We start from the raw sequence: 18762 nt of genomic DNA, 5'->3' as shown, positions 1-18762 counted from the left end.
AAATACAGGGGGAAAATTGTTTAGATCCTCTTAAGTGTTCTTGGTTCAGACTCCTGGTCCCCCTTCTAGTCATCCAATGAAATACATGATATTTTGGATTTCAGGATAAGTAAATATTGACATCATATTTCATCATTGTTCTCTTTTATTAGATTCTGTTAAGGGATGTCTAGTAATAATCACAGCTTAACCTTTTCAGATTCCATCAATTTAGGCTTTTGAAAGGTGAGGGGGAAACTGATAGATTCTCATTCAATGTTATTTAACATTTTGTCTATTTTATGTCCTGCGTGCCCATTGTTTATGTTCTTCTTTATTACTGTTAAAAAAAAAACTATAAAAACTTACTAAACAAAAAGCCACACAGCACAGTTTGTGTGTCACAATATGACTGTAAGAAAGCTAGGTTCAGGGGCTTCTATGTTGTCCCTCATGCTAGGGGGCCCTCGACTATCCCTAACCTCAGGGTTACCCTTGATGGTGGAGATGCCTGAGTCCCGTGCTAGCTAAGCTTATGACCAGAACTGATCTGATTCACCCCTCCCATCAGGGAAGGAAGGTGCAGGAGAGATAGAATCACAGATAATGATAGACAGGGGAAAACCAAAACTCTGACACACTGAAAACACACAGGAACCAACAATGAGAAACTGAAGAGAAAAATAAAAGCAGAAAGGTAGCAAAAAAAGGACAAATTTTAACTCCACAACCGCACACAGGAACAAGTACTACAACCACTAGTTAGTCTGGAACACAAAACCTCACCAGATTAGCTAAGATAAACTATAGTTGACACTAATAGATGTGTCAAGCCAGCATATATAGGAGGGGAACAAATGTTATTGACTCCCCCAAAACATGTAATAAAAGATGACTCACAAGCGTACGAGCAGAGGGTAACTCTTGCTACCTTTTCTATGAACTACCAATCTGTTGATTGACGCCAGAGTCAACCTCTGCTGATTACAAACCTCAGAGAAGTTATCAGGCAGAGTGTCAGAATCAGTAGGCTGAACAGATCCCAAAGCAACCATGACAGTCGGCAATGTTTGTAAAACCCTCAGTGTGACATTGTGATCATCCAATCCTGCCAATACTATTTACACTTTTAAAACAACATAATAAAATATGATGTGTGACTTACATTTTACAATGAAAAAACATTGTGTACATCATATGAATACATGGAGAAAATAATGCCATTCCTTGCCAGTAGGTAAAGGAAGAAACCTACTAGGACAAGATTCTCAGCTGACTTTCTTTTTGCACCAATTGACATTGAGGAATAAAATGTAACAAAAATTCAATATTCACTTTGTTTCACCAAACTTTGCATAAATCAATAGCACAAGCGAGTATAAGGAACTTTATAAAAACATATGTCATAAAAATGTGCTTCTTTCTACATCTATGAACCATTTCTTCTCCTGCCTCCAAAACTCAGCATCTATTCTTAAAATCTGCTAAAATCTGTCTTGGTCAAATCAAAATGGACTGAAGTAAAAGTGAAGTTAAAGCTCCTATTTAACACTATAGAGAGGAGAGCAGAAGGTGTGAGGATCACTCAGCAGAGTGAGAGACCATGAAGTCATAGACAGATCCTACTGCTACTTTCAGCAAATTCAGAGCTGGATTCACAGCCTCACAGCTCAGTACTACTGTATAATGTATTTTCTTACTGCGGTTGCTTCTGTCTGTGTGGTACAGAAAAGTAAGAACAAGAATCTGTCTACTGTTTGTGTCATGCCGAGTAAGAGAACATTCAGCATACGATGCAACACAGATGGGAACACCAGGCAAGATGATAACAGAAGGCTCTAGCGTTAGGAAGAAGGGGCAAGGGGTCACCTCCTAACACTCGACTGCGGCTGAGCACTGCGCTCTTCTAACATCCCTATACTGGTCTTTCCCCCATCACTGTCACATGCCTAAGCCCTCACTAGCCCTGGACTCACCCTGCTAGTGTGCAGGCAAGCAAGACACTAGTCTTGCTACTACAATAAAAGAACACAAGGTAGGCAAGACAGGCAGATGGGAACATACACAACAAACAATCTTCAGATGCTCCAGCAGGAACTTCACTGTAGCAATAGGAATAAACTCCTAAGTTTATCTAAACAGGTCCCTTCAAAGTGATTAGCATAAAGAATATAATCGGCAGCCAGAAGTGTCTATATATATAACAGAACGGCATAGGCCAAAAAGTGCTGCAGCTGAGATAAAGGCTACACGTTCTCAGCCAGAAGGGAAAGAGTCCTTAACCATTACAGCTCTAAAGGAAAGTAAAACCACTCCAATACATGAAAATAGTTAAAGGGAACCAATCACCAGGATTTTCATATATAACCTAAAGCCAGTGCTATACTGACACTATCAGGCTGATTCTCTACATACCTTTAGTGGTCAGCTCGGATGTATAGTTTTGAAACACAAGCAAGTAAAGTTTATAAAATCAGCAGCTTCTTGAGTGACAGCAGCTGAGGATCAGATAATATTTGGGGGGGATTCATAATTATCCCCTCCCCCTGTTAGAATTAGTATAAGTATTATACAGTTCATTTACTTTGACTTGCAGGACCTGTGGTGAGGTCATACCCATATGACAAGAAGGGGCAGGGCCTCAGCCAACAAAGCTGATACCAGAAAGCAATATTTTCCTATTGACATGCGGCGCATCTTCCGAGCCTCAGCATGTCAATTTATTCTTGTGGAGACACAAGCGTTCTCAGCAGGAGAACACAGCGAAAATATGCTGCAACCAAAATCCCAATCTTGGGCATGGACGCTTTGTTTTCCCCAGAGAACACTAGCATCTCCACAAGAAGAATGATGTTGAATCTAGAACCCAGTGTCTCCTGATCGTGGGCATGTACTCAGCGTTCTTTTGCAGAGAAAACTTGCGTATCCACAAGAAGAATGATGAACGCAGTGTGTCCTGATGGTGGATACAGACAGTGCGTTCTCCAGCAAAGAAAACTAGCGTCTCTGCAAGAGGAATGATGCTGCGTGTAGAATGCAGGGTCTCCTGATCATGGGCATGGACACTGCGTTCTCTCCCGGAGAACACTCGTGTCTCTGCAAGAGGAATAACGCTGAGTCTAGAACGCAAGGTCTCCTGATCGTGGACACAGACAGGACGTTCTCCCGCAAAGAACACTAGCGTCTCTGCAAGAATGATGCTGAGTCCAGAACGCAGCGTGTCCTGATCGTAGGCATGGATGCTGCGTTTTCTCTCAGAGAACACTAGCATTTCCACAAGAAGAATGACGCTGAGTCTAGAACCCACCGTCTCCTGATCGTGGGCATGGACGCTGCATTCTCCCGCAAGGAACACTTACAATGAGTCTAAAACGCAGCATGTCCTGATCATGGGCACTTACCCTAAGGCTTTCAAAGCCTGAACATATGCACAGCAAGTCGTTTTGACAAAGAAATCCATATGGCCATTCTTTTGAGCATTTTCTGACAGTTTTTGGGGTGGTTGCCACAGCAGAATCTGCTTGAAAAATATGTTGTTTGCATATGGCCTGAAACTCTTTAAAACTCTTTCAAGAAAAGAAAAATTACCCCCCCCCCTTAAAAGCAGCATTTTGTGAAGCAGTTTCCGCTTGAAACAGTTATTTATATGCCTCATAAAAAGTTTGAATATAGCCATAAGTCTGAATATGGCCATAAGGCCACTTTACATGCAGCGACATCGCTAGCGATGTAGCTGTCGATCGCACCCGCCCCCGTCGTTTGTGCGTCATGGGCAAATCGCTGCCCGTGGTGCACAATATCACTAGTACCCGTCATACGGACTTACCTGCCCAGCGACATCGCTGTGGCCGGCGAACAGCATGTTTTCTAAGGGGGGGCGGTTTATGCGGCATCACAGCGACGTCACACGGCAGGCGTCCAATAGAAGCGGAGGGCGGAGAGCAGCCGCATGAAAGACACGCCCACCTTGTTGCCGGAAGACACAGGAACGCTGTTCGTCGTTCCCGGAGTATCACACGTAGCGATGTGTGCTGCCTCAGGAACAACGAACAACCTGCGTCCAAAAGCAGCAACGATATTTGGGATTAGAATGACGTGTCAACGATCAACGATTAGGTGAGTATTTTTGATCGTTAGAGGTCGCTCGTACGTGTCACGCGCAATGACGTCGCTAACGAGGCCAGATGTGCGTCACGAATTCCGTGACCCCAACGTTATCTCGTTAGCGATGTCGTTGTGTGTAAAGCGGCCTTTAGGATGTGTATCAAAACTCTGGCAGAGAAGAGATTGCCCTCGTTGCTGATAGGAACTCATCACCTTTTACCAACATTTGCACCATTATTCTCAGGATCTGTTCCTGCTTAGATTTCATCCACTACTACCCAAAAGTAACAAGAGTTGGAAAATAACAGAGATCACATAATACAGTAATTCAGACATTTGACTGAAGCTTTCTTTTGCCCTCATGTTCTATAATATTCAAAACTCAGATTACAATTCGGCACTGCTGTCATTTCTAGTCAGGGAAGGGGATGAATAATTATAATACGACCAGAGGTATAAAATCAATATTCGGTATATCTTTGGTTTAAGACTTGTGGAGAAAGAGGAGTTGCCCATAGCAACCCATCAGATTTTTGTTGTGTAGTTTAGAAAATGAAAGTGGTGATCGAATTGGTTGCCATGGCAGCAGCTCCACTTTCATACATGGGGCCTGGTGGATTTTCTTCCACTTGCAAATTCCATTTGCATTTTGAAAAAAATGTTATTCTATGGCAGGTTCTAGTTCAATTGCCAAAACCTGTGGCAATCTGCATAAGTAAATAAAGTCACCAAGAGAAAAGGGATTGTCCACTGCTTCAATATACCCAGAATACCGCATCAATATTAAATAAAGTGGGGCCCCATCATCACGATTTAGCCTTCTTCAGATGAGATATGTCTAGCGTATAACCTGACGTAAAATCAACATTAGCTGTTGTTTAGGTATAAACGTACCCATAGACTGCCATGATATAAAAAATATATACCGTATTTTTCAGATTATAAGATGCACTTTTCCTCTCAAAAAGTTGGGAGGAAAGTGAGGGGTGCGTCTTATAATCTGAATGTAGCTTACCGGTAGCTTTTGAAGAGAGGCCGGGGGAATGCTGCGGTGGCTGTGCGTGGTGTGCGGCGGCTGGTGCTGGGGCGGCTGTACGGGGTCTGTGGTGGCAGGTGCATCTGTTAAGGGTCTGCAGCGTCTGGTGCAAAAAATAAGCCCTCTCTGTGGCAGCTGATGCGGCTGTGTGGGGTCTGCGGTAGCTGGTGCTGGGGCTGCTGTGTGGGGTCTATGGAGGCTGATGCGGCTGTGCAGGGTCTGCAGCGGCTGGTGCAACTGTTAAGGGTCTCCAGCGGCTGTGCGGGGTCTGCGGCAGCTGGTGCGGAGTCTGCAGCGTCTGGTGTGTGGTCTGTGGTGGCTGATGTGGCTGTGCGGGGTCTGCAGCGGCTGGTGCAAAAAATAAGCCCTCATAAAGCAATATTGACGGAAAAATAAAAAAGTTATGGCTCATGGAAGAAGGGGAGGAAAAAACGAAAATGAAAAAAAAAAAAAAAAAAAAAATCGCCCAGGAGTGAAGGGGTTGAAACAAGGGCAAAGGATGAGGCGACTGGGATTATTAGACACGTAGGTATGTTCCGTTCTGCTCCTTCCGCCTCGCGCAGCTAGACTGACAGATCTCTCTTAATACACACTCATAGTGAGAGACTATCAGTCTAGGTGAGTAGAATGATGATAAACCGGAATGGACATACCTCCACAACTAGTTACCTTGTCCCCAGCCGCCTTGTTAAGGTATGTTGTTTTTTGGAACACAGCAGAAAAAATATAGATTCTGCAATGATGGCGTCAGTCATGCTGGTTCGATCAGCATGAATTAACTGAAAAGTTCCTTTTAAGAACATGCATTTTTGACTAAAAATAATTGCTCCTTTAGCGTCTAATTTAAATTTTCAACTGGTTACGGTCAACAGACTTTATGTATCATTGTATATGGCTGACAACAAAATTAAAGAGAAAGGTTATTTAAAAATTAAAAGTTCTTACCTATCCAAAACCTTGGAAGTGAGGGTGTCCGTCCACTGATATCCCCACTGATGCCAAAAACAGGGCTATGAAATTCCATTTTTTGGTGGGCAATCCCTTAAAAAGTGAATATAAATATGCGTTGCATAGGTGATAACATTGAGCTCATTCTGATGATAGAGTCTGAATGAGTTCTAGCAGCTTTTTCATTCTCGTTTGACCAGTAATTATTTACGAGGCTGGAGAACTTTGATCAACTGAGTTTTGGTGAAAACGGCCAATTTTGTCTCAATCAGGCACAGGTGTACCCCAAGGCTGGGCAGCTATAATTACTGATCACTCAAGACCATAAGAAGGTATGTATTAGTTTTTCACTGCAAACTGAGATTAAGTTAAACTAGACAAGGTTCACAATTGTTCTTTTTTTGTCTTTTTAGGTAATTCACTGACATATTGGCTGGAATGGACATCTTAAATAATTGTCAGAACACCATTGACAATTTACCTTTAGAGATGATTCTTGAAATACTAAAACATCTTAGCTTAGATGACTTGTTGGCTATAAAACAAACATGTAAACACTTCAATCAAATATTAGAAGACAATGACTGGATATGGAGACCTCACTGTCTGCGACTGAGAACTGTGTGTCAATCAGAGATTGATGAAGATCGGAAACAAGGGCATACCTGGCAGGTCAATAATATCTTCAAACAATTCAATAGTTTTCCTTTTGTTTCTTAAAACCCATAGTAAATATAAGTCTGTTTTACTGTGCAGCCAAGTTCTTAAAACTGCAAAAAATAATATGATGACCATGACAGATCTTAGGCGGGCTTTGCACACTATGATTTCGCAGCTGTGATGTCGGTGGGGTCAAATCGAAAGTGACGCACATCCGGCGTTGCTGTCGACATCGTAGTGTGTAAAGCCTTTTACATATGATTAACGAGCGCAAAAGCATCGTTATTGTATGATCGGTGTAGGGTCCGACATTTCCATAATGCCGCTGCTGCGACGGTACGATGTTGTTCCTCGTTCCTGCGGCAGCACACATCGCTGTGTATGAAGTCGCAGGAGCAAGGAACATCGCCTTACCTGTGTCCCGGCCGGCTATTCGGAAGGAAGGAGGTGGGCGGGATGTTTACGTCCCGCTCATCTCCGCCCCTCCGCTTCTATTGGCTGCCTGCCGTGTGACGTCGCTATGACGCTGCATGACCCACCCCCTTAGTAAGGAGGCGGTTCGCCGGCCAGAGCGACGTCGCAGGGCAGGTGAGTGCATGTGAAGCTGCCGTAGCGATAATGTGAGATAATAATTGTAATTAATAAATGTAATTGAGAGCCAAGATTAGAGCCATGCTGTGTAATGGAATAGACAACAGGTCATTTCCAATGATTTGATCAACACACCTGACGTTTTTTGGAACGATCTGCACAACTGATTTATTTCACTGGACACAGATGAAAGAAAGCCTGAAGAATTATGGATACATTTAAAGATTATTGTTACTGAAGAAGCCAGAAATACAACAAACAAGAGGCAAAAGAGACCCCGCTTCAATGGTTAAAGGGAACCTGTCATCAGTCATTTTGCACTAAACTTAAAAGATTCCCCCTCTGCAGCTCCTGGGCTGCATTCTAGTAAGGTTCCTGTTGTTCTTGTGCCCCCTTTCTGACTAAAATAAAGTCTTTATAAAGTGGTACCTTTTTGTATTTAAATCTTGATAATGGTACACGGGGGCGGGCTCTCTGGTGTCCGTTAGTCTGCCTCCTGCCGCTTTAGGCCGTCCCCCATTGTGCAATTTCATACCTCAGGAGGCCGCCCAGTGCGTCCGAGGTCTCGCGCATGCGCCGTGCCACTCTCGCGGGACTGTGCAATGTGCACAGTGTGACCGCTGGTGACGTGTTGCGCAGGTGCGAGATTATGGACGGTGCTGTGATTTTTATCAGCAAGTACCCGCCCATAATCTCGTGCTCACGCTTTCACTGCCGCCTCCACTGTTCTGCGCAAGCGCTGGCCAGCTTACCTCACGTCACCTCATTGAAATTGCGCGATGGGGAACAGCCTAAAGCAATAGGAGGCAGACTAACGGACATCAGAGAGCCCGCCCCCGTGTACCATTATCAAGATTTGAATACAAAAATGTACCACTTTATAAAGTCTTTATTTTGGTCAGAAAGGGGGCACAAGAACAACAGGAACCTTGCAAGAATGCAGACCAGGAGCTACAGAGGGGGAATCTTTTAGGTTTAGTGCAAAATTTCTGATGACAGGTTCCCTTTAACAGAAGAGACCCTAAAGCTCATCAAAGAAAGACGAATGGGAAAAGATAACAAGCAGGACACAGACAACATCAGTAAAAGAATAAATAGAGCCATAAAAGCAGACAAAGAATTTTATTATGAAAATATATGTACAGAGATAGAAAATCTAAAGTGCAAGACCAGGAAGGCATATCAAAACATCAAAGGGATACGGAAAAAGTTTCAACCAAGAGTGGGAATGCTGAGAGACACCAAAGGGGAACAAACTAACTGAACAGATCAAGGAAAGATGGAAAGAATACACAGAGCACCTCTACAAGTACGACTCAGTGATATGGGAAGAAACCGAGACTGGAAATTATAGCAAATCGAACATCTTGAAATATGAAGTCTTTGCTGCAATAAACCTTCTGTCAAAAAACAAAGCACCTGGATGTGACAATATTCCAATAGCACTAATAAAGTCTTCTGAAGCAGCAGTTGATGTCATCACATGCATGTCTCAACAGATATAGTCAACTGGTAAATGGCCCAAGGACTACTGGAGAAGATCCGTGTTTTTTCCTATTCCGAAGAAGGGAGATGTTGCTGACTGTGGAAACTATTGGACTATTGCACTCATACCTTATGCCAGCAAAAGTCTAATGGAGATCTTACAAAGATGGCTACAGCCTTACTTTGACAAAGAGCTGCCAGAGGAACAAGCATGATTCAGAAAAGGCAGAGGAACAAGAAATGTAAGTGTTAAGATTGGATTTATTATGGAAAAGGACAAGCTAGGCTCACCAAGCTATGATTTGCCTATCTAGGACACATCATACGAAGAGCGCAATCATTGGTGAAGGACATAATGGTCAAAAGAATAGAAGGAACAAGGCGAAGAGGAAGACCAACAACCCAATGGCTTGATATGATCAAGATAATGGCAGAGAGGACCTGGTGGACCTATCTAGGCTTGTACAAGATTGATCTTCCTACAGAGCGTTCATCCATCAAGTCATTATGACTCAAGATTGTGCTGAAAGCCGTTTAATATTAGTATTATTATTATTAATAATAATAATAATAATAATAATAATAGTAATAAAACTCTGTGGACAACTTCCTGCTCTTTCAATTACAAATACCTGTGTTTTCAAGATTGGACACCCTATTTAAGACTTTTGTCCAGTGCTCTCATCTGCTGCGCCTCCTCCATATTGTATTCCTATTCGTGTGTACCACCTCTAGATTCCCATTAGTGATGGTGAGCTGGATCATTTGGCACTGCTCAGCAAAGTGAGCTGGCTCTTTTGGATCCCAAACAAATCCCTATCTAATTTGTGTGCCACCACAGGTGAACACATATGCGTGGTAAAATCTGCGTACAAGATGCCACCCAACTACAACCAGTCAATAACAAACCATTTCCTAGGTCAGGTGGGTGGGCTTTAATTTTCCTGTTTTGGGCTACGTTTTGTGTCTGTTCCAAGCCATGGTATGTTTAGATGAATAGTGTGTGGATTCAAACATTGTGAAATATCTATAATGATTGTTAGGACACCTTAGGAACAGCCGTCGATGAGCGGGGGCCACTATTTGCACTTTTCATTAGGGTACCAACCTCTGCGGTCAGGCAGCACCACTTCTAGAGATAACTAGTGTGCATTAGGTGCGCCAATACCCTGTAGCGTTATATAAGGTATATCCCCCATATTGACACTGCAGTTTTTAGCTTATTTTTTTGTTTATTTTTGTCCGTTCTGTATGAATAGGATTTTTAATCCGATATTTATAAAATTAATTGTTTTCTAGGACATCGGCGACCGCATACAACGCTAGTATGGCCTATGACCTAGGCATTTAGCAGTAAACTACAGAATTAAAAATCTCTCTGTTTTTTAGAACAAAAAGGATTTTTTTACAAAGCAGCAGCAAAGTTCCTTTTCTTTACACTTTGCAATTTCATCCATTTATGATAATTTTTCACTGCATTTTTTCATCTTGTTATTTGATAAATTCTGATAGTTAATGTGACTTTCAACTGCAGAATTGTTATCATTATTATATATATTTTTATTTATTTATTTTTTTTTTTTAAAAAAAAAAAAAGACATGTCATAATGTGTATAATGTAAGATTATTCTTGCGGTCCTGAAGTCTCGTGCCTCACCTTATGGATGAGCACAAAGGTTAATTACATTTTACACTAGTAGCAAATTCTCTTCCTAGAAGCTGTAGATCTGCATGAGATTTTGATCTGTGGATGTAAATTTTATATTGTATCAATTGCTTATGATTACAGGAAATTGTGCAAAGAAACTACAGCAAATGTGTGATCAAGCGGAAATGGATGGACGGTACATTTAGTAATATTGAATCCTACGAAAAACTGCCTCCAAAAACCATGTGTCCTCTGAGCGCTGCATCCTGGGGAGAAATGCTTGAGGCTGAACTTACGAGAGAAACAAAGAAGAGCACCTGATCATATATTGACTTTTAGAGTTTTATTTATCATATTTAAATAATATTTTATTTATCTATAACTTAGAATAAAAAAATAAAAAGTATAACATACAGTATATTATCTTAAAGAAGAACTCCCATGAAATATTTTTTCATTAAATGTGTGTATATGTGCATGGAGTGTAGTGTGGGTGTATTAATATACTCCCCTACCGCTCTTCAGACTATCCAAGTCACGCTGTGCTCTGCGTAACCTGGAAGTGTCTCGTTAGTCTATTGAGTATCAGAGCAAGTCTCAGGATGAGGTTCTATAGACTTAAGGGTACTTTACACGCTGCGACATCGCTAGCGATCTCATTAGCGATGTGAAATTCTAGATCGCAAGTGCGATCTTTCGAGATCTAGAATTTTACATCGCTAATGAGATCCCTAGCGATGTCATAGCGTGTAAAGTACCCTTTACATTGTAAACAAGAGTTCTGTGTCTCAGGCATAGAGTGAACCGAATACGCTCAAGAGCAGTGATGTCACTGAGAATAGGAGCTGAATAGCACCGGATCCCAGAAAAAGCAGCGGTAGGTGAGTATATTAACATACTGACACTACACTACATGCACATAGACTCAGATTTAATGAAAAAAAATATTCATGGGAGGGCTTTTTTCATTTGGAAAATGGTGAGTTTCTTTCATGCTGCATTAAATGCCTTCTGAAAAAAACAACTGTCTGTGGAATGTACAGAATCCTGTGATCCTCTAGTGAATTAATCTTTTTACACTGGCTCATTGCCCAATCTCAAGTCTCGTGCACACGGCCATATTAGTGCTTTTACAGAGGTGTTTGAACACTGTCATGTTCTGTTGCATACTTTTGATTTTCTTTGGTGAAATACAGACTCCATGTGTGTGTAAAGCCTGAAAAACACTTCTGCAAAAAACACGTGTGTGTCTCGCGTTTTGTTTTTCGGGTCCGTGTTCCATTTTTGATGTCCGTTTCGCCCGTACGTGTGACATCCATGTGATGGCGTATGCTTGCGTGCGTGCGTGTTGAATGTCCATGTATGCGTGAGATACGTACGTGTCAGGTCCATGTGCAGTCCATGTGTCTTGAGCCGTTTCACCATTAAAAAAAAAACAAAACACACATGGACCGTACAGATAGCACACATACATGCTATGTGTCACGAACGTGTCACACAGGCACGGACCTATTGACTTTAGCGGGTCCGTGTCTGCGTCATGCCGGCGAAACGCGGACATGTCCTCCGTGTTAACAAAACGCACACATACAAACCACACGGACACACGTTCCGTGTGGCTTTACGTGTGTGTATCAAAATTAGGGACAAAGCCCGGGAATATTTATGAACAGTAGAAGTACGTTATTCCCATTAACAAATTTTTATTAAAGATATAAAAACACACCATCAGTGTAAAAATAGACCATCAGGTCACAGTGAAATAAATACAGTGAACACATGCAGAGTATAAAATTCCAATTTCTGTGGGACCAGAGGGCTCAAGACTTAACTTGGAAACAGAGATACATTCAGGCAGCGCCACAAATAGGAAGTTTTGGATGCTTGCTGTCCATGAACGTCCAAATAAATGTAAGCCAGTGCTCTCCAGGCGTCCCCTTGTTTCTTGTAAAATCAAGGAATGGCAACTATTTCATTCAATTTAGCAGAAGTGAGCCATTAAATTCAAGATTTACATCAGTCTCCACCTCGACGCGTTTCCCCACATAATAAATATGTGGTTCATCAGGAGGCTACAAAACAGATAAGTTCTATCAGCAACAGGTTGGAAAGAATGTTCACCTAGATTGCACACTCATAAATTACATCACAAATAGGCATGTAAGATAACAGAACAACACAGTGATACAAGACGATAATACAATAGTACTTGCCCAGGGAGAAAGGGGTATTAGATGTGCAGATCCATGGCGCCCATCACACAGAATCCACGGCTAGTCAGACAATGCTGAAAATGTACTGCCATAGTCCAGAGAGGCGTCATGGAACTGCACAACAACAAGAGGTTTAAATAGCCCACGGTCTTCTGATCAGCTGTAGGCGGTCAAGGCAATCATGCTGATGCCGATATCGCCACATGTGCGCATGCCTGATAGAATGCGCACACCTGAGAAAAACCCAGGAGACTGAAATATTCTGGGGCGCCTCCGTCCGCATCACAACTGCGCCTGCCCAGAATCTCATTGGCAGCATGCATGTGCCGACGGAGGCCCTCATGTGCCAAAAAATAGGTGGATGTAAACAGAAGAACAGCGCATGTCTGAGGATCATGGAAATCGTGACGCCCATAGGAACGCCGCCGTCCACATCACCACTGCGCCTTCGCCAATCAACAGGCAGCGCGCACATGTGGACGGAGGCCTCAGGATGCCAAAGTTAAGAAAGGTAAATAGAAGCATAGCGCATGCGCAAAAACCAACGGAGCCTGCATATAGATATTAAGATAGTGCAGAAAACCGTATATATATGCGCAGGCGAAAGTAAAAAAGTACTTAGTGCTTCTTCCATGGATGCAATATTAGCCTTTAGCCCCCATTAATATAGATATACCCTTAATTATATTGATAACGATAATAGTGATTAGGGGGTCCCTTATTCGGGGAAAATATAGATTAGAAAGCTAATGAAGAGGACGCCACGACAAACATGACCCTCATTTATAACAATATATACCACATGGACGTCCATGATCATAAAAAGACGCCATGTCAGATCAAACCCCTAGTAGGCACAAAAAATACATAGGCATAGTATGGAATTTGATGAACAAACTGATAACATAGTGTTACATCAAGTACTGTCAAAGAAATTCAACAGAAATACAATCATTCCTAGTCAGACATATCCCCCACTAGGTGAGGGTAAATCTGTAACCAGGCTCCCATGGCAAGGACTGAGATGCATAGATATTCACCAACAATATGGTCCATTCCAAAAGGAAAGGAGGTTTGCAAAGTAAAGCAAATCAGGTTTAAACTAAACAAATTTTGACACCGCTACAAAGCTACGTGGGAAGGAAGCAACCAAAGGAGAGCTGTTCGTTCAGCCCCCCTGGGGTTAAAGATCCCATTTTGAATATCCAGGCAGATTCCTTCTGCAATAATGTCCTATCAAAATCCCCTCCTCTAAGGTTGGGTTTCACCACCTCCAAAATGGAAAATCGGATTTGGGCTATATCCCCCCCATGTATCATATTAATATGGCGGGAAATTGAGGTGTCTCGTTCATTCCTAATATCCGAAAGATGTTCACCTACCCGCCTCCGGAGTTCTCTTAGGGTCTTACCTATATAGTCAAGGGGACAAGTACAGGTAGCCCTATAGACAACTCCGGAGGTTTTACAGTTGCCAAAATCACGCAAAGGGAAAATCTTCCCTGTAGCTGCACTGATCACCCTCTTACATTGTTCCATAGATCCACAGTATTTACAATTCCCACAGCGAAACATCCCACAGATGCGTCTATCTAACCAAGTCCCCTGTGATCTAGGTCCCTGGTACATGCTATGTACTAGCTTGTCACCTAAGGTACGGCCCCGCCTGTAGGTGATGCTTGGAGACTTATTAATATGCTTCACCAGATCAGGGTCAGCCCTCAGAATCTTCCAGTGCTTTTTTATCACTGAGAAGACTCTTTCGGACTGTACATCATAAGTACCAATAATACGTGTGATGTTTTGGTCATTATCACGCACTCGGGGGACCATGATGTTATGCCTCTTGGTATTCTTAGCAAAGGCATAGGATTGCTGAATGATCTTTTTTGGGTAGCCACGGTCTAAAAATCGACCGAACAGGTCAGTGGCCTGTGCCTTAAAGTCTTCTTCCCTAGAGCAGTTTCTGCGTATTCGCAGAAACTGCCCTTTCGGAATACCCCTCTTAAGGGGAATGGGATGGTGGCTGTCCCATTTCAAAAGGGAATTGGTCGCTGTGGGTTTCCGGTGGGTCAATGTGTGAATCTTACCCCCCTCATCTTTTTGTATGACCAGATCCAAAAAGGTAATGGATGTCGGGTCACAGGTGTGGGTGAATCTCAGGCCTAGGGAATTGTTATTTAGGCCCTTCACAAATTTCTCAAACTCAAAAATAGACCCTGTCCAGAGGATGAGAATATCATCAATGTATCGGACCCATAGTCCGATACATTGATGAGGTTCCCCATCCTCTCCCCCAAAAACTACTGTTTCTTCCCACCAGCCCAGGTACAGGTTAGCATAACTGGGGGCACAAGGGCTCCCCATTGCTGTACCCCTGAGCTGGTGGAAATACTTAGTGTTAAATAAAAAATAATTATGATAGAGGGTAAAGGACAGGAGCTCTCTAACAAACCTATTATGCCTCACACAATCCACAGCCCTTGATCTCAGAAAAAAATCAACTGCCCTGAGTCCCAGGTCATGGGGAATGGAACTGTAGAGTGCCTCTACGTCAATGGAGGCCAGGATTGTATCCGGGCCCACATCAACGTCTTCAAGGATCTGCACATCTAATACCCCTTTCTCCCTGGGCAAGTACTATTGTATTATCGTCTTGTATCACTGTGTTGTTCTGTTATCTTACATGCCTATTTGTGATGTAATTTATGAGTGTGCAATCTAGGTGAACATTCTTTCCAACCTGTTGCTGATAGAACTTATCTGTTTTGTAGCCTCCTGATGAACCACATATTTATTATGTGGGGAAACGCGTCGAGGTGGAGACTGATGTAAATCTTGAATTTAATGGCTCACTTCTGCTAAATTGAATGAAATAGTTGCCATTCCTTGATTTTACAAGAAACAAGGGGACGCCTGGAGAGCACTGGCTTACATTTATTTGGACGTTCATGGACAGCAAGCATCCAAAACTTCCTATTTGTGGCGCTGCCTGAATGTATCTCTGTTTCCAAGTTAAGTCTTGAGCCCTCTGGTCCCACAGAAATTGGAATTTTATACTCTGCATGTGTTCACTGTATTTATTTCACTGTGACCTGATGGTCTATTTTTACACTGATGGTGTGTTTTTATATCTTTAATAAAAATTTGTTAATGGGAATAACGTACTTCTTCTGCTTTACGTGTGTGTGCCTGTTACCATAGGTTAACATTGGTGCACGTGTGCTCGTGCCGCCAAAGAGTCTCAAACACGTACCGGCAGCACGGATGTGTGTTGCAGGCCTTAAGCGGGCTTTACACGCTACGATATCGTTAATGAATTATCGTCGGGGTCACGGTGTTTGTGATGCACATCCGGCATCATTAACGATATCGCAGTGTGTGACACTTTTGAGCGACCTTAACGGATTGCAAAAGCGGTCAAAATCTTTGCCGCGGAGAGGTCATCCTGAAACAAAAAATTGTTTTCTGCTTATTAGCGATGTTGTTCCTCGTTTCTGCGGCACCACACATCACTGTGTGTGACACCGCTGGAGCGACGAACATCTCCTTACTTGCCTCCACCGGCAATGAGGAAGGAAGGAGGTGGGCGGGATGTTACGTGCCGCTCATCTCCGCCCCTCCCCTTCTATTGAATGCCTGCCATGTGACGTTGCTGTGACGCTGCATGAACCGCCCCCTTAGAAAGGAGGCGGTTCGCAAGCCAGAGTGACGTCGCAGGGCAGGTATGTGTGTGTGAAGCTGCCGTAGCGATAATGTTCGCTACGGCAGCGATCACACAATATTGCACGTACGACAAGGGTGGGTACTATCGCGCTCAACATCGCTAGCCGATGCTAGCGATGTCGCAGCGTGTAAAGCCCGCTATAGGGAGTCAGGATGTAGTTGTATTTCACACAAATATGACTCCCAAGTGAAAGATTGACGCAGACACGACAGGGTTACCATCAAATACCTTTATTCAGAATGATACAGGCAAGCTTAGCAGCTACAGGCACTCCGTCAATGCAAAGCTTAATGCTGTCACGCAGTGACTACTGGGGTTCCGCTAGGTACACGGGAACCCTTGGCAAGTGCCCCATTACACAGAGTATACGATACAACTGTGGCCTTGGCGCTAGGGAAAGGGGAGCAGGGTCACCTTCTAAAATTCACCTGAGGCTGATCCCAGCATTCCCTAACATTCCTATACGGGATCTTTCACTCCATTGCCGATTACGTGCCTATCACTGTCTTTCCCTTGACTTAGGGGTACTTCTCACATAGCGAGATCGCTGCTGAGTCACGGTTTTTGTGACGCACCAGAGACCTCATTAGCGATCTTGCTGTGTGTGACACTGAGCAGCGATCTGGCCCTTGCTGTGAGATCGCTGCTCGTTACACACAGTGCTGGTTCATTTGTTGGACATTGCTCTCCCGCTGTGAAGCACACATCGCTGTGTTTGACAGCGAGAGAGCAACGATCTGAATGTGCAGGGAGCCGGCTTCTGGCAGCTTGCGGTTGTCACGCTGTACTCTAAGATGTACAATAGCAGTACAGTGCAGTAATGTGGGACTGAGAGGATTCCTGAAACTATCTGAGAAGGTAGTTAGCTGGTAAACCACTAGGGGGCGTAAAAGTGGAGGAAACGTATGAGCAGGGAATTCCCTAGCAGAGGTAATACTAGTCAAGCCCACCAGATGGCAGTAGAATCGTCAGAAAGCGGTGTCACAACATGAGGTCTTGTAGGTACACAAGGGCAAAGTCTAAACGTAGTCAGAGGGAAGCAAATAGTCAGTAGCCAGTAAATCAGAGCCTAGAAGCGAGGGGGAGTGGGAAGACAAGACAGAATAGAGGTAAACAGATAAGGAACAAACAGGGAGACAGCGGGAGAGACACTGATGGAAACAGACAACAGAGGAGGTTAACAGATCAGGTGAACACGGAAGTCAGGAGGAGGCAGGGCAGACAACAGGTCACTCAAGAGCAGAACACAGCAGAGCCAGAAGTATCACTGGCGAAGTCCAAGACAAACAGTGCCCTAATAAAGCAGCCTGACCTCCAGAACGAGGCAGAAAGGATTAACCCCTAACGTGACTTGCATCAGAAGTGAAACTAAAAAAAAAGGCTCAGCTCCAGCTGAGCCAGGAGTCAATCATGACAGCGGTAAGCTGTAACCAAGGTAAATATCGGGTAACCAAGCGAAGCCCTTTGCTTGGTTACCTGATATTTACCTTGGTTACTAGCGTATGCCGCTCTCAGGCTGCCAGTGCTGGCTCCCTGCTTCCTGCACACGTAGCCGGAGTACACATCGGGTTTGCACAAGCGGTTTGCTTATTAACCCGATGTGTAATCTGGCTAGGAGTGCAGGGAGCCAGCGCTAAGCGGTGTGCACTGGTAACCAAGGTAAATATCGTTTTACCAAGCGAAGTGCTTTACTTGGTTACCCGATATTTACCTTAGTTACCAAGCGCAGCATCGCTTCCACGCGTCACTGCTGGCTGGGGACTGGTCACTGGTCACTGGTGAGATCTGCCTGATTGACAGCTCACCAGCGACCATGTAGCGACGCACCAGCGATCCTGACCAGGTCACTCGCTGGTGGGATCGCTGGAGCGTCGCTAAAGTGTGACGGTACCCTACGTCCTCTATAGTACACAAGGCAGTGGGAACACTAGTAAGACTGTAGATTAAAGACCCAGATAGGATTAGACAGACAGCTGTAAAATAAACAGCAATCATACAAGCCACTCTAAACGACAAGAGGTAATATTGAGGAACGGACCAGAGGTGCAAAACCAAAAAAGGACTAAGGAAGGAAAAAACTCAACACAGCTTTCACACAGTAAATGTTCTCTGAATGGCTTCCTGGTCCACAGCTCACAGGTTTCCTCTAGAGGCACGCTAAGCAGAAACTATCACCGGCAGTTACCTGGGCTAGGAGAGAGGTCTTTATAGCAGAGGTAATTAGAAATAGAGAACAACTGGCTATAGCTTTCATTCCGACTTCAGGAGATAAGAGGATCTACTTAACCCTAACAGCGTTGGATAAAGGAGAATCTGCACACCCAGCAGTATTAACCTGAGCAAGTGTGTATGAAGCCCTGGTCTATGATCTC

At 43.6% G+C, this 18762-nt stretch overlaps 1 protein-coding gene across 1 annotated transcript in view; it reads left to right on the top strand.

Annotated features, from left to right (window-relative positions):
• FBXO48 (F-box protein 48) overlaps positions 1–11069 on the top strand; it is a 28113-nt gene extending 17044 nt beyond the window's left edge. The window contains exons 2-4 of the mRNA XM_075338058.1: positions 6340–6399; positions 6481–6739; positions 10593–11069. Of these exons, the coding sequence (XP_075194173.1) occupies positions 6506–6739; positions 10593–10772 (414 nt within the window). The 5' untranslated portion in view covers positions 6340–6399; positions 6481–6505 and the 3' untranslated portion in view covers positions 10773–11069. The remainder of the gene's footprint in view (positions 1–6339; positions 6400–6480; positions 6740–10592) is intronic.
• The last annotated feature ends 7693 nt before the right edge of the window (positions 11070–18762 follow it).

The sequence above is a fragment of the Anomaloglossus baeobatrachus genome, chromosome 3, assembly GCF_048569485.1.
Source record: "Anomaloglossus baeobatrachus isolate aAnoBae1 chromosome 3, aAnoBae1.hap1, whole genome shotgun sequence".
In the NCBI taxonomy this organism is placed as follows: Eukaryota; Metazoa; Chordata; class Amphibia; order Anura; family Aromobatidae; genus Anomaloglossus; species Anomaloglossus baeobatrachus.
The sequence above is the reverse complement of the archived record's forward strand: the minus strand, read 5'-3'. Positions and strand labels throughout refer to the sequence as shown.